At 44.9% G+C, this 16,212-nt stretch overlaps 1 protein-coding gene across 1 annotated transcript in view; it reads right to left on the bottom strand.

Moving 5' to 3' along the window:
• anpepb.1 (alanyl (membrane) aminopeptidase b, tandem duplicate 1) overlaps positions 1–16,212 on the bottom strand; it is a 103,446-nt gene that overhangs the window by 41,283 nt on the left and 45,951 nt on the right. Inside the window, exon 11 of the mRNA XM_070858662.1 lies at positions 11,070–11,149. Within this exon, the coding sequence (XP_070714763.1) occupies positions 11,070–11,149 (80 nt within the window). The remainder of the gene's footprint in view (positions 1–11,069; positions 11,150–16,212) is intronic.

Genomic DNA, 16,212 nt, shown 5'->3' with positions numbered 1-16,212 from the left:
GGAGTATAATGTTGGAAAGTGAGAGGTCATGCACTTGGGCAGTAAAAAATCGAAGAGCAAGTTATTATTTAAATGGAGAAAAATTGCAAAGTGCTGCAGTACAGCGGGACCTGAGGGTACTTGTGCATGAAACACAAAAGGTTAGTATGCAGGTACAGCAAGTGATCAGGAAGGCAAATGGAATCTTGGCCTTTATTGCAAAGGGGATGGAGTATAAAAGCAGGGTAGTCTTGCTACAGTTATACAGGGTATTGGTGAGGCCACACCTGGAATATGTGTGCAGTTTTGATTTCCATATTTACAAAAGGATATACTTGCTTTGGAGGCAGTTCAGAGAAGGTTCACTAGGTTGATTCCAGGGATGTGGGAGTTGACTTAGGTATGAGGGCCGAGGACGGAGATTGGGTGACCACTTTGCGGAGTACCTCCGTTCAGTCCGCAAGTGTAACCCTGAGCTTCCGGTCGCCTGTCACTTTAATTCTCCACTCCACTCCCACTCTGACCTCTCCGCCCTCGGTCTCCACAAGCTCGAGGAACAGCACCTCATCTTTCGTTTAGGCACTTTACAGTCTTCTGGACTCAACATCGAGTTCAACAATTTCAGACCGTAACCGCTGCCAATCTTTGGCCCCACCCCACCCCAGCCCGCACCAACACCACCCCCCCCCCCCGCCCGCCCCCACCCACCACAGAGCCTGTTTCTATCTCCTTTTTTTCTCCTTGTCTCTAATGGCAGCTGGTCATTATCCCACCATTCATGCCCTACCTGGACTAATGTTTTTCTAACTCCTGGCATTAGCATTTGAAATTGGCCCATCAGCCCTTTTGTCTCTCTAATCTCTCCTGTCTTCCACCCTATCACAGACCTTCCCTTTTGTTCTTTCTTCCCCTCCCCCTTTCAGTGCTTCTGAAGAATCCGTTCTTTCCGAACACTCTCCAGTTCTGACGAAGGGTCACAGACCCGAAATGTTAACTCTGTTTCTCTCTCCACAGACAATGCCTGACCCGCTGAGATTTCCAGCATTTTCTGTTTTTATTCCAGATTCCAGCATCCGCAGTATTTGGCTTTTGTATTGTTCTAGGAACCTGTCCCAAATGCATTCCATGAACTCATCCTCCAGACTACCTTCATCAATTTGATTTGTCCAGTCTGTATGAAGATTAAAGTCCCCCACGATTATCGCATTACCTTTGTTACAAGCTCCTACTATTTCTTGATTAATATTCTGTCCAACGGTATAGCTACTGTTAGGGGGTCTATATACTGCCCCCACCAGTGTTCTCTGCCCCTTGTTATTCCTTATCTCCACCCACACTGATTCTAATTCTACTTCCTGATTTCCAAGGTAAGATCCTTTCTCTCTACTGTTCTTGATTATCAGGGCTAACCCTCCCCACCCCCCACCCCACGGCCACCCGCCAACCCCCCTTTACCATTCTGCCTGTCTTTTCAAACTGTCAAGTACCCTGGAACATTTAGTTCCCAACCTTGGTCACCTTGCAATCATGTCTCTGTAATGGCGATTAGATCAAACCCATTTATCTCTATTTGTGCCACTGGTTCATCTATCTTGTTACGAATGCTTCGTGCATTCAGATAAAGAGCCTTTAATTTAATGTTTTACCATTATTCTCTGCTTTGACCTTATTCTCTGCTGCACTGCTCCCGTTAAACTCTCTGTCCCTTCCTGTCACGCTCTGCTTGTTTTTACCCAAATCGCTGCGCTGCTCGATTGCATTGACCTTTCTCTTTAGAAATCTAAACTTTCTCTCACCTGACCCCTCCCCCCGATTTTTTATTGTCCTTGTACACGAATCACTGAAAGTCATTTAATTCAACTAATTAGTAGGGGGGGGAGTTCAGGTGAGCGAAAATTTAAATAGTCAAAGAGCAAGAAGGCGGCAATAGAGCAGGGTAGCACCGGGGGGAATGTAAACCAGAGCGTGACAGGAAGGGACAGATTGGATAAACATAAAGGTGAATCAGAAAGTGGGGTCAAAGCAGGGATAAATGGTAAAAAGACTAATTTAAAAACTCCTTATCTGAATGCACGCAGCACTCGTAACAAAATAGATGAGTTGACGACACAAATAGATACAAATGGATATGCTCTGATGGCCATTACAGAGATGTGATTGCAAGGTGACCAAGGCTGGGAATTGAATAGTCAGGGGTATTTGACAATTCGGAAGGACAGACAGAAAGGAAAAGGAGGTGGGGTAGCTCTGTTAATAAAGGATGAGACCAGTGCAGTAGTGAGAAATGATATTGGCTCAGAAGATCAAAATGCTGAGTCAGTTTGATGGAGATAAGGAATAATAAGGGAAAAAGTTACTGGTGGATGTAGTCTATAGGCCCCCTAACAGTAGCTACACTGTTGGACGGAGTATAAATCAAGAAATAATGGAGGCTTGTAAAAAAGGAACAGCAATAATCATGGGTGATTTTAACCTTCATATTGATTGGACAAAGCAAATTGGCCAGGGTAGCCTTGAGGAAGAATTCATAGAGTGTATCCGGGATAGATTCCTTGAACAGTACATTGCAGAACCATCCAGGCAGAGGGCTATCTTAGATCTGGTACTGTGTAATGAGACAGGATTAATTATCAATCTCCTGGTAAAGGATCCTCTAAGAATGAGTGACCAAATTCAGTTGGAAGGTGAGACAGTTGGATCTCAAACTAACGTCATAAGCTGAAATGACTTGGATGAAGGGACTGAGTGTAACGTAGCCAAGTTTGCTGACGATACAAAGATGGGAGGAAAAGCAATGTGTGAGGAGGACACAAGAAACCTGAAAAAGGACATAGACAGGCTAAATGAGTTTGCAAGAATTTGGCAGATGGAGTATAATGTTGGAAAGTGAGAGGTCATGCACTTGGGCAGTAAAAAATCGAAGAGCAAGTTATTATTTAAATGGAGAAAAATTGCAAAGTGCTGCAGTACAGCGGGACCTGAGGGTACTTGTGCATGAAACACAAAAGGTTAGTATGCAGGTACAGCAAGTGATCAGGAAGGCAAATGGAATCTTGGCCTTTATTGCAAAGGGGATGGAGTATAAAAGCAGGGTAGTCTTGCTACAGTTATACAGGGTATTGGTGAGGCCACACCTGGAATACTGTGTGCAGTTTTGATTTCCATATTTACAAAAGGATATACTTGCTTTGGAGGCAATTCAGAGAAGGTTCACTAGGTTGATTCCAGGGATGTGGGAGTTGACTTAGGTATGAGGGCCGAGGAAGGAGATTGGGTGACCACTTTGCGGAGTACCTCCGTTCAGTCCGCAAGTGTAACCCTGAGCTTCCGGTCGCCTGTCACTTTAATTCTCCACTCCACTCCCACTCTGACCTCTCCGCCCTCGGTCTCCACAAGCTCGAGGAACAGCACCTCATCTTTCGTTTAGGCACTTTACAGTCTTCTGGACTCAACATCGAGTTCAACAATTTCAGACCGTAACCGCTGCCAATCTTTGGCCCCACCCCACCCCAGCCCGCACCAACACCACCCCCCCCCCCCCCCCCCGCCCGCCCCCACCCACCACAGAGCCTGTTTCTATCTCCTTTTTTTCTCCTTGTCTCTAATGGCAGCTGGTCATTATCCCACCATTCATGCCCTACCTGGACTAATGTTTTTCTAACTCCTGGCATTAGCATTTGAAATTGGCCCATCAGCCCTTTTGTCTCTCTAATCTCTCCTGTCTTCCACCCTATCACAGACCTTCCCTTTTGTTCTTTCTTCCCCTCCCCCTTTCAGTGCTTCTGAAGAATCCGTTCTTTCCGAACACTCTCCAGTTCTGACGAAGGGTCACAGACCCGAAATGTTAACTCTGTTTCTCTCTCCACAGACAATGCCTGACCCGCTGAGATTTCCAGCATTTTCTGTTTTTATTCCAGATTCCAGCATCCGCAGTATTTGGCTTTTGTATTGTTCTAGGAACCTGTCCCAAATGCATTCCATGAACTCATCCTCCAGACTACCTTCATCAATTTGATTTGTCCAGTCTGTATGAAGATTAAAATCCCCCACGATTATCGCATTACCTTTGTTACAAGCTCCTACTATTTCTTGATTAATATTCTGTCCAACGGTATAGCTACTGTTAGGGGGTCTATATACTGCCCCCACCAGTGTTCTCTGCCCCTTGTTATTCCTTATCTCCACCCATACTGATTCTAATTCTACTTCCTGATTTCCAAGGTAAGATCCTTTCTCTCTACTGTTCTTGATTATCAGGGCTAACCCCCCCCACCCCCCACCCCACGGCCACCCGCCAACCCCCCTTTACCATTCTGCCTGTCTTTTCAAACTGTCAAGTACCCTGGAACATTTAGTTCCCAACCTTGGTCACCTTGCAATCATGTCTCTGTAATGGCGATTAGATCAAACCCATTTATCTCTATTTGTGCCACTGGTTCATCTATCTTGTTACGAATGCTTCGTGCATTCAGATAAAGAGCCTTTAATTTAATGTTTTACCATTATTCTCTGCTTTGACCTTATTCTCTGCTGCACTGCTCCCGTTAAATTCTCTGTCCCTTCCTGTCACGCTCTGCTTGTTTTTACCCAAATCGCTGCACTGCTCGATTGCATTGACCTTTCTCTTTAGAAATCTAAACTTTCTCTCACCTGACCCCTCCCCCCAATTTTTTATTGTCCTTGTACACGAATCACTGAAAGTCATTTAATTCAACTAATTAGTGGGGGGGGGGAGTTCAGGTGAGCGAAAATTTAAATAGTCAAAGAGCAAGAAGGCGGCAATAGAGCAGGGTAGCACCGGGGGGAATGTAAACCAGAGCGTGACAGGAAGGGACAGAATGGATAAACATAAAGGTGAATCAGAAAGTGGGGTCAAAGCAGGGATAAATGGTAAAAAGACTAATTTAAAAACTCCTTATCTGAATGCACGCAGCACTCGTAACAAAATAGATGAGTTGACGGCACAAATAGATACAAATGGATATGCTCTGATGGCCATTACAGAGATGTGATTGCAAGGCGACCAAGGCTGGGAATTGAATAGTCAGGGGTATTTGACAATTCGGAAGGACAGACAGAAAGGAAAAGGAGGTGGGGTAGCTCTGTTAATAAAGGATGAGACCAGTGCAGTAGTGAGAAATGATATTGGCTCAGAAGATCAAAATGTTGAGTCAGTTTGGTTGGAGATAAGGAATAATAAGGGAAAAAGTCACTGATGGACGTAGTTTATAGGCCCCCTGACAGTAGCTACACTGTTGGACGGAGTATAAATCAAGAAATAATGGAGGCTTGTAAAAAAGGAACGGCAATAATCATGGGTGATTTTAACCTTCATATTCATTGGACAAAGCAAATTGGCCAGGGTAGCCTGGAGGAAGAGTTCATAGAGTGTATCCGGGATAGATTACTTGAACAGTACATTGCAGAACCATCCAGGCAGAGGGCTATCTTAGATCTGGTACTGTGTAATGAGACAGGATTAATTATCAATCTCCTGGTAAAGGATCCTCTAAGAATGAGTGACCAAATTCAGTTGGAAGGTGAGACAGTTGGATCTCAAACTAACGTCATAAGCTGAAATGACTTGGATGAAGGGACTGAGTGTAACGTAGCCAAGTTTGCTGACGATACAAAGATGGGAGGAAAAGCAATGTGTGAGGAGGACACAAAAAACCTGAAAAAGGACATAGACAGGCTAAATGAGTTTGCAAGAATTTGGCAGATGGAGTAGAATGTTGGAAGGTGAGCGGTAATGAACTTTGGCAGAAAAAAATCGAAGAGCAAGTTATTATTTAAATGGATAAAAATTGCAAAATGCTGCAGTACAGCGGGACCTGGGGGTACTTGTGCATGAAACACAAAAGGTTAGTATGCAGGTACAGTAAGTGATCAGGAAGGCAAATGGTATCTTGGCCTTTATTGCAAAGGGGATGGAGTATAAAAGCAGGGAAGTCTTGCTACAGTTATACAGGGTATTGGTGAGGCCACACCTGGAATACTGCGTGCAGTTTTGATTTCCATATTTACAAAAGGATATACTTGCTTTGGAGGCAGTTCAGAGAAGGTTCACTCGGTTGATTCCAGGGATGAGGGAGTTGACTTATGAGAAAATGTTGAGTTGGTTGGGCCTCTACTCATTGGAATTCAGAAGAATGAGAGGTGATCTTATCGAAACGTATAAGATTATGAGGGGGCTTGACAAGGTGGATGCAGAGAGGATGTTTCCACTGATGGGGGAGACGAGAATTAGAGGGCATGATCTTAGAATAGTTTCTTAACCGATAAGGGACTAAGAGGTTATGGGAGCAGGTGGGGAAGTGGACCTATCCATGATCGGATCAGCCATGATCGTATTAAATGGCAGAGCAGGCTCCAGGGGTCATATGGCCTACTCCTGCTCCTATTTCTTATGTTCTTATGTAAAGGAGACTACAAAGGTATGAGGGCAGAGTTGGCTAAAGTGGACTGGGCAAATAGATTAAAGTATGGAACGGTTGATGAGCAGTGGCAGACGTTTAAGGAGATATTTCACAACTCACAACAAAAATATATCCCAATGAGAAGGAAACACACAAACATAGAAATTTACAACGCAGAAAGAGGCCATTCCGGCCCAGCGTGTCCACGCCGGCCGACAAAGAGCCGCATGGCCCTCGGTCAGCAGCCCTGAAGGTTAGATATAAACCTATTAATAATGAACAATGACGGAAAGGCAAAGAGCACCCAGCCCAACCAGTCAGCCCCACATAACTGCGACACCCCTTACACTAAAACATTCTACACTCCACCCCAACTGGAGCCATATGATCTCCTGGGAAAGGCAAAAACCAGATAAAAACCCAGGCCAATTTAGGGAGAAAAAATCTGGGAAAATTCCTCTCCGACTCATCCAGGCGATCAAAACTAGTCCCGGAGATCACCCTGGCCGTATTCTATTCCCTGCAGTACTTACCATTATATCTGCTCCGTCCAACAAAAAGGTCATCCAGTCTAATCCCAATTACCAGCTCTAGGTCCGTAACCCTGCAACTGCTGCACTTTAAGTGCCCATCCAATCATCTCTTAAAAGTGGTGAGGGTTTCTGCATCTTCCAGCCAGCGAGTTCCAGATCCCCACAACCCTCTGCGTAAAGAAGCCCCCTCTCAAATCCCTTCTAAACCTTCCACCAACCACCTTAAAATTATGCCCCTCGTAATAGACCCCTCCACCAATGGAAATAAGCCCTTACTATCCACTATGTCCAGGCCCCTCAATATTTTGTACACCTCAATGAGGTCTCCTCTCAACCTTCTCTGTTCCAATGAGAACAAACCCAGCCTTTACAATCTGTCCTCATAACTAAAATTCTCCATTCCAGGCAGCATCCTAGTAAATCTCCTCTGCACCCTCTCTAGTGCAATCACGTCCTTCCTATAATATGGCGACCAGAACTGTACGCAGTACTCCAGCTGTGGCCTAAGCAAAGTCTTACACAATTTAAGCATAACCTCCCTGTTCTTATATTCTATGCTTCGGCCAATAAAGGCAAGCTTTCCGTATGCCTTCTTAACCACCTCATCCACCTGGCCTGTTAATTTCAGTGATCTGTGAACAAGCACTCCAAGGTCCCTTTGTTCATCTATACTTTTAATTGGCCTGCCGCATAATGTGTGTACCCTTTCCTTATTACCCCTCCCAAAGTGCATCACCTCACACTTCTCTGAATTAAATTCCATTTGCCGCTGCTCTGCCCACCTGACCAGTAGATTGATATCCTTCTGCAGTCCATGACTTTCCTCTTCATTATCAACCACAGCCAATTTTAGTGTCATCTGCAAACTTCTTAATCATACCCCCTATATTCAAATCTAAATCACTGATATATAACACAAAAAGCAAGGGACCCAATACTGAGCCCTGCGGAACCTCACTGGAAACATCCTTCACAAAAACACCCATCTAACCCGCGTACTAAGCTTAAATAAAGGAGACTATGAAGGTATGAGGGCAGAGTTGGGTAAAGTGGATCGGGAAAATAGATTAAAGTGTAGGACGGTTGATGAACAGTGGTATACATTTAAGGAGATATTTCACAACTCTCAAGAAAAATATATTCCAGTAAGGAGGAAAGGGTGTAAGAAAAAAGATAGCCATCCATGGCTAACTAAAGAAATAAAGGACAGTATCCAATTAAAAACAAGGGCATATAGTGGCCAAAACTAATGGGAGGACAGAAGACTGGGAAGCTTTTAAAAGCCAGCAAAGAATGACTAAAAAAATGTAATTAAGAAAGGGAAGATAGATTATGAAAGTAAACTAGCACAAAATATAAAAACAGATAGCAAGAGTTTCTATAGTTATATAAAAAGGAAAAGAGTGGCTAAAGTAAATGTTGGTCCCTTAGAGGATGAGACCGGGGAATTAATAATGGGGAACATGGAGATGGCAGAAACTCTGAACAAATATTTTGTATCAGTCTTTACGGTAGAGGACACAAACAATATCCCAACAGTGGATAGTCGAGGGGCTATAGGGAGGGAGGAACTTAACACAATCACAATCACTAAGGAAGTGGTACTCAGTAAGATAATGGGACTAAAGGCAGATAAACCCCCTGGACCTGATGGCTTGCATCCTAGGGTCTTAAGAGAAGTAGTGGCAGGGATTGTGGATGCATTGGTTGTAATTTACCAAAATTCCCTGGATTCTGGGGAGGTCCCTCAGATTGGAAAACTGCAAATGTAACGCCCCTGTTTAAAAAAGGGAGGCAGACAAAAGCAGGAAACTATAGACCAGTTAGCCGAACATCTGTGGTTGGGAAAATGTTGGAGTCCATTATTAAAGAAGCAGTAGCAGGACATTTGGAAAAGCAAAGTTCGGTCAGGCAGAGTCAGCATGGATTTATGAAAGAGAAGTCATGTTTGACAAATTTGCTGGAGTTCTTTGAGGATGTTACGAACAGGGTGGATAAAGGGGAACCAGTGGATGTAGTGTATTTGGACTTCCAGAAGGTATTTGACAAGGTGCCACTTAAAAGGTTACTGCAGAAGGTAAAAGTTCACGGGGTTGGGGGTAATACATTAGCATGGATAGAGGATTGGCTAACAGAGAACAGAGAGTTGGGATAAATGGTTCATTCTCTGGTTGGCAACCAGTAACTAGTGAGGTGCCGCAGGGATCAGTGCTAGGACCCCAACTATTGGAAAGGACTGAGTGTAACGTAGCCAAGTTTGCTGACGATACAAAGATGGGAGGAAAAGCAATGTGTGAAGAGGACACAAAAAATTTGCAAAAGGACAAAGACAGACTAAGTGAGTGGGCAAAAGTTTGGCAGATGGAGTATAATGTTGGAAAGTGTGAGGTCATGCACTTTGGCAGAAAAAAAATCAAAGAGCAAATTATTACTTAAATGAAGAAAGATTGCAAAGTACTGCAGTACAGCGGGACCTGGGGGTACTTATGCATGAAACACAAAAGGTTAGTATGCAGGTACAGCAAGTAATCAGGAAGGCCAATGGTATCTTGGCCTTTATTGCAAAGAGGATGGAGTATAAAAGCAGGGAAGTCTTGCTACAGCTATATAAAGTATTGGTGAGACCACACCTGGAATACTGCGTGCAGTTTTGGTTTCCATATTCACGAAAGGATATACTTGCTTTGAAGGCAGTTCATAGAAAGTTCACTTGGTTGATTCAGGGGATGAGGGGGTTGACTTACGAGGAAAGGTTGAGTAGATTGGGCCTCTACTCATTGGAATTCTCCTTGAGTGCATATGGTACGGAACGTGGCTTGTCGTAAACCGAACTAGCGTCCTCCTGTACCCTGATACTCGCCTTGAAGCATTGGATCAGACTGCCCGTTTCACAGAACACCTTCGGATAACTCTTGATAACCTCATCCGTTGATGAAAATCTCGTTTCAACACAGAAAATCTCCCTCCAATCCAGCTTCAGTGAGCTCAACCAATTTCTTCCTCGTAAGGCAGGCTTGTCTCCTTCCAATACTATTAGAGGCAAGTTCTGAAATTGATCTTTATATTTCACCGGTACGGTGATACGACCTACCACAGAAATTTTCTCACCTGAGTAGCCTCACAGCTCTATCTTGGGTTTCTCCAATGGGAAATCCCGCAATTTGTCAAGGTACAGCGACTCCAGTACTACGCTCATGGATGCACTCGTGTCGATTTCCATTGGTATCTTGAATCCCGCAACATCAATGTAGATTTTGATACTTTCTGAATCACTGTCCATTGACCTCGTGCTCCTGATGACATGTAATTCTAACATCTCCTCGTCCTGTTGTTGTTCTTTCATGTTGTGTAGTCTCTGAGGATTTCTACTCATAGCTTTGAACACTGGTTTACCCTTCAGTCGGCATGCCTTCGCAAGATGCCCAGTCTTTCTGCAGAAGAAACACTCTGCCTTCACGTATGGACAACTTTGAGCAATGTGTTGTCCCAGGCACCTATAGCACGACTTCGACACTCTGTTAGAATTTCCAGTTTCTGAGACTTTGGGCCCCTACCGCCTTTGACTTTGAACCTGCAGGTGATTTACCTCGGTTGACTGATGACCGTAATTATTATGCAATTCTCAGGAATATTGATCGGCCATACCCATTGACCTTGCTGTCTGACAAGCAATCTCAAAAGTCAAGTCATCCGTCGTCAATAACTTTCTTCTGATCGCATCACTAACTGATAGCGCCACTCTAAACCAACAATGAAGTTTGCAGCAGGCACTAACAGCGCGGCGCTCGGGCGGTAAACGCTTCGCGGCCCGTTAGCACGGCTCACTAAGCAAACAACATTTTGGCCCAACAACCTGACACTGGGAGGAGAGTGGGCTCAGCGATAAAATCTCGGCTGATACTGCAGTGCTGAGGGAGTGCCGCACTGTCGGAAGTGCCGACTTTTGGATGATACGTGAAAGCGACGCCGTGGGTGGTGAATGCTAACATGGTGACCATCATACGACCTGCAGAGACCACAGTGATGACGGACCAGGTTCATTTCTCATCAATGCCCAGTTTCCATCAAGTGAGGGGCCTCAAAACCTCCACCACTTTTATCTGTCAGTGTGATAAGTGCCGAAATCAAGAATTCATACCTTCAGTATCCAATAACCAAAACGTTAGATTCTCTGCTGTACTACGTTTCATCCCTGTGATTGGCACATACCAAACATAACTGAAACACAAAAAGAACAATTTGGTCAGACTCTCCTGTCATGGCGCGGGATAACATAAGAACATAAGAACATAAGAATTAGGAACAGGAGTAGGTAGCCCCTCGAGCCTGCTCCACCATTCAACAAGATCATGGCTGATCTGGCCGTGGACTCAGCTCCACTTACCCGCCCGCTCCCCGTAACCCTTAATTCCCTTATTGGTTAAAAATCTATCTATCTGTGATTTCACATTCAATGAGCTAGCCTCAACCGCTTCCTTGGGCAGAGAATTCCACAGATTCACAACCCTCTGGGAGAAGAAATTCCTTCTCAATTCTTTTAAATTGGCTCCCCCGTATTTTGAGGCTGTGCCCCCTAGTTCTAGTCTCCCCGACCAGTGGAAACAACCTCTCTGCCTCTATCTTGTCTATCCCTTTCATTATTTTAAATGTTTCTAAAAGATCACCCCTCATCCTTCTGAACTCCAACGAGTAAAGACCCAGTCTACTCAATCTATCATCATAAGGTAACCCCCTCATCTCCGGAATCAGCCTAGTGAATCGTCTCTGTACCCCCTCCAAAGCTAGTATATCCTTCCTTAAGTAAGGTGACCAAAACTGCACGCAGTACTCCAGGTGCGGCCTCACCAATACCCTGTACAGTTGCAGCAGGACCTCCCTGCTTTTGTACTCCATCCCTCTCGCAATGAAGGCCAACATTCCATTCGCCTTCCTGATTACCTGCTGCACCTGCAAACTAACTTTTTGGGATTCATACACAAGGACCCCCAGGTCCATCTGCACCGCAGCATGTTGTAATTTCTCCCCATTCAAATAATATTCCCTTTTACTGTTTTTTTTTCCCAAGGTGGATGACCTCACACTTTCCGACATTGTATTCCATCTGCCAAACCTTAGCCCATTCGCTTAACCTATCTAAATCTCTTTGCAGCCTCTCTGTGTCCTCTACACAACCCGCTTTCCCACTAATCTTTGTGTCATCTGCAAATTTTGTTACACTACACTCTGTCCCCTCTTCCAGGTCATCTATGTATATTGTAAACAGTTGTGGTCCCAGCACTGATCCCTATGGCACACCACTAACCACCGATTTCCAACCCGAAAAGGACCCATTTATCCCGACTCTCTGCTTTCTGTTAGCCAGCCAATTCTCTATCCATGCTAATACATTTCCTCTGACTCCGTGTACCTTTATCTTCTGCAGTAACCTTTTGTGTGGCACCTTATCGAATGCCTTTTGGAAATCTAAATACACCACATCCATCGGTACACCTCTATCCACCATGCTCGTTATATCCTCAAAGAATTCCAGTAAATTAGTTAAACATGATTTCCCCTTCATGAATCCATGTTGCGTCTGCTTGATTGCACTATTCCTAACTAGATGTCCCGCTATTTCTTCCTTAATGATAGTTTCAAACATTTTCCCCACTACAAATGTTAAACTAACCGGCCTATAGTTACCTGCCTTTTGTCTGCCCCCTTTTTTAAACAGCAGCGTTACATTAGCTGCTTTCCAATCCGCTGGTACCTCCCCAGAGTCCAGAGAATTTTGGTAGATTATAATGAATGCATCTGCTATAACTTCCGCCATCTCTTTTAATACCCTGGGATGCATTTCATCAGGACCAGGGGACTTGTCTACCTTGAGTCCCATTAGCCTGTCCAGCACTATCCCCCTAGTGATAATGATTGTCTCAAGGTCCTCCCTTCCCACATTCCTGTGACCAGCAATTTTTGGCATGGTTTTTGTGTCTTCCACTGTGAAGACCGAAGCAAAATAATTGTTTAAGGTCTCAGCCATTTACACATTTCGCATTATTAAATCCCCCTTCTCATCTTCTAAGGCACCAACATTTACTTTAGTCGCTCTTTTTCGTTTTATATATATGTAAAAGCTTTTACTATCTATTTTTATGTTTTGCGCAAGTTTACTTTCGTAATCTATCTTTCCTTTCTTTATTGCTTTCTTAGTCATTCTTTGCTGTCATTTAAAATTCTCCCAATCTTCTAGTTTCCCACTAACCTTGGCCACCTTATACGCATTGGTTTTTAATTTGATACTCTCCTTTATTTCCTTGGTTATCCACGACTGGTTATCCCTTCTCTTACTGCCCTTCTTTTTCACTGGAATATATTTTTGTTGAGCACTATGAAAGAGCTCCTTAAAAGTCCTCCACTGTTCCTCAATTGTGCCACCGTTTAGTCTGTGTTTCCAGTCTATTTTAGCCAACTCTGCCCTCATCCCATTGTAGTCCCCTTTGTTTAAGCACAGTACGCTCGTTTGAGACACTACTTCCTCACCCTCAATCTGTACTATAAATTCAACCATACTGTGATCACTCATTCCGAGCGGACCTTTTACTAGGAGATTGTTTATTATTCCTGTCTCATTACACAGGACCAGATCTAAGATAGCTTGCTCCCTTGTAAGTTCTGTAACATACTGTTCTAAGAAACAATCCCGTATGCATTCTATGAATTCCTCCTCCAGGCTACCCCGTGCGATTTGATTTGACCAATCGATATGTAGGTTAAAATCCCCCATGATTACTGCCGTTCCTTTTTCACATGCCTCCATTATTCCCTTGATTATTGCCCGCCCCACCGTGAAGTTATTATTTGGGGGTCTATAAACTACGCCCACCAGTGACTTTTTCCCCTTACTATCTCTAATCTCCACCCACAATGATTCAACATTTTGTTCATTATAGCCAATATCGTCTCTCACAACTGCCCTGATATCATCCTTTATTAACAGAGCTACCCCACCTCCTTTCCCTTCTTGTATATCCTTCCGACTTGTCAGATACCCCTGTATGTTTAATTCCCAGTCTTGGCCACCCTGCAACCACGTTTCTGTAATGGCCACCAAATCATACCCATTTGTAATGATTTGTGCCGTCAACTCATTTACTTTATTTCGAATGCTGCGTGCGTTTAGGTAGAGTGTTTTAATACTAGTTTTTAAACCATGATTTTTATTTTGACCCCTCCTGCAGCCCCTTTATATTCATACATACTGTCCCTTCCAATCACCTTGTGGTTTACACTTACCCCAGTGCTACTCTGCTCTGTTGCCTCCTGCCTTTTGCATTCTTTCTTGGGATCCTGTTCATCTGAGCTCTCACCCATTCTAACTAGCTTAGAGCCCTCTCCTGTGTTCCGAATACTCCTTGCATTGAGGCACCGAGCTTTCATGCTTGCCTTTTTATTACACTTTGACCCTTTAGAATTTTGCTGTACAGTGGCCCTTTTTGTTTTTTGCCTTGGGTTTCTCTGCCCTCCACTTTTACTCATCTCCTTTCTGTCCTTTGCTTTTGTCTCCTTTTTGTTTCCCTCTGTCTCCCTGCATTGGTTCCCATCCCCCTGCCATATTAGTTTAACTCCTCCCCAACAGCACTAGCAAACACTCCCCCTAGGACATTGGTTCCGGTCCTGCCGAGGTGCAGACCGTCCGGTTTGTACTGGTCCCACCTCCCCCAGAACTGGTTCCAATGCCCCAGGAATTTGAATCCCTCCCTGCTGCACCACTGCTCAAGCCACGTATTCATCTGAGCTATCCTGCGATTCCTACTCTGACTAGCTCGTGGCACTGGTAGCAATCCCGAGATTACTACTTTTGAGGTCCTACGTTTTAATTTAGCTCCTAGCTCCTTAAATTCATCTCGTAGGACCTCATCCCTTTTTTTACCTATATCGTTGGTACCAATGTGCACCACGACAACTGGCTGTTCAACCTCCCTTTTCAGAATGTCCTGCACCCGCTCTGAGACATCCTTAACCCTTGCACCAGGGAGGCAACATACCATCCTGGATTCTCGGTTACGGCCGCAGAAACGCCTATCTATTCCCCTTACAATCGAATCCCCTATCACTATCGCTCTCCCACTCTTTTTCCTGCCCTCCTGTGCAGCAGAGCCAGCCACGGTGCCATGAACTTGGCTGCTGCTGCCCTCCCCTGATGAGTCATCCCCCTCAACAGTACTCAAAACGGTGTATCTGTTTTGCAGGGGGATGACCGCAAGGGACCCCTGCACTACCTTCCTTGCACTGCTCTTCCTGCTGGTCTTCCATTCCCTATCTGGCTGTGGACCCTTCACCTGCGGTAAGACCAACTCGCTACACGTGCTATTCACATCATTCTCAGCATCGTGGATGCTCCAGAGTGAATCCACCCTCAGCTCCAATTCCGCAACGCGGACTGTCAGGAGCTGGAGGCGGACACACTTCCCGCACACGTAGTCGTCAGAGACACCGGAAGTGTCCCTGAGTTCCCACATGGTACAGGAGGAGCATATCACGTGACCGAGCTCTCCTGCCATGACTTAACTCTTAGATACACTTAACTCGTCGCTCTCAGCACAACTTTAATCCAGGAGATTGTACCTCTGATTGTGAAAGTTGGGGTGCAAGCCCCATTCCAGGGGCTGTCCACTTGACCAACTGTCAGACCAACTGGGCCAGAGAATGTCAGAGGCGCACAAGGCGGGGGGGGGTGGGGGGGCACGCAGAGGAGGACGCAGAGTGGGGGGGCACACAGGGTGGGGCACACGGGGAGGGCACGCAGGGTGGGGGTGGCGCACAGGGGGGGTGCACAGGGTAGGGCGGCACTGGGTGGGGTGGGTGCACGAGGGGGGGGCCACGGGGCCCATCCACTTCCTTCAGATGCAATGGTAAACTGACCCCTTGTCTGCTGATGCAAACTATCTTTTGGCTTTATTTCAATAAGAACTGGAGTCACCAAAGGAGGAGCTGCTCACTGATTTCATTGCTCCATTTGAGCCCTTACTGTGTTCGAACGACTGCTGCATTTGCTAAAGTTTCAATATGAAAACACCTCATAATTTTAAACTCCATTTGTACAAAGTGAATTTTTACATCAGGAAGTATGTCGGTGGTAGCAAAAATAATGGAATCCCTACTAAAGGAGAAAATAGAAGAACATCGAGAAAACAAAAATATAATAATGAATAGTCAGCATGGATTTCAAAAGGGAAAGTTTTGCTTGACCAACCTCATTGAATGTTTTGAAGAGGTATCAGAGAGAGTAGACAAGGCTA

Source organism: Pristiophorus japonicus, chromosome 17 (genome assembly GCF_044704955.1).
Source record: "Pristiophorus japonicus isolate sPriJap1 chromosome 17, sPriJap1.hap1, whole genome shotgun sequence".
NCBI lineage: Eukaryota > Metazoa > Chordata > Chondrichthyes > Pristiophoridae > Pristiophorus > Pristiophorus japonicus.
This window is presented reverse-complemented; position numbering and strand designations above follow the sequence as displayed.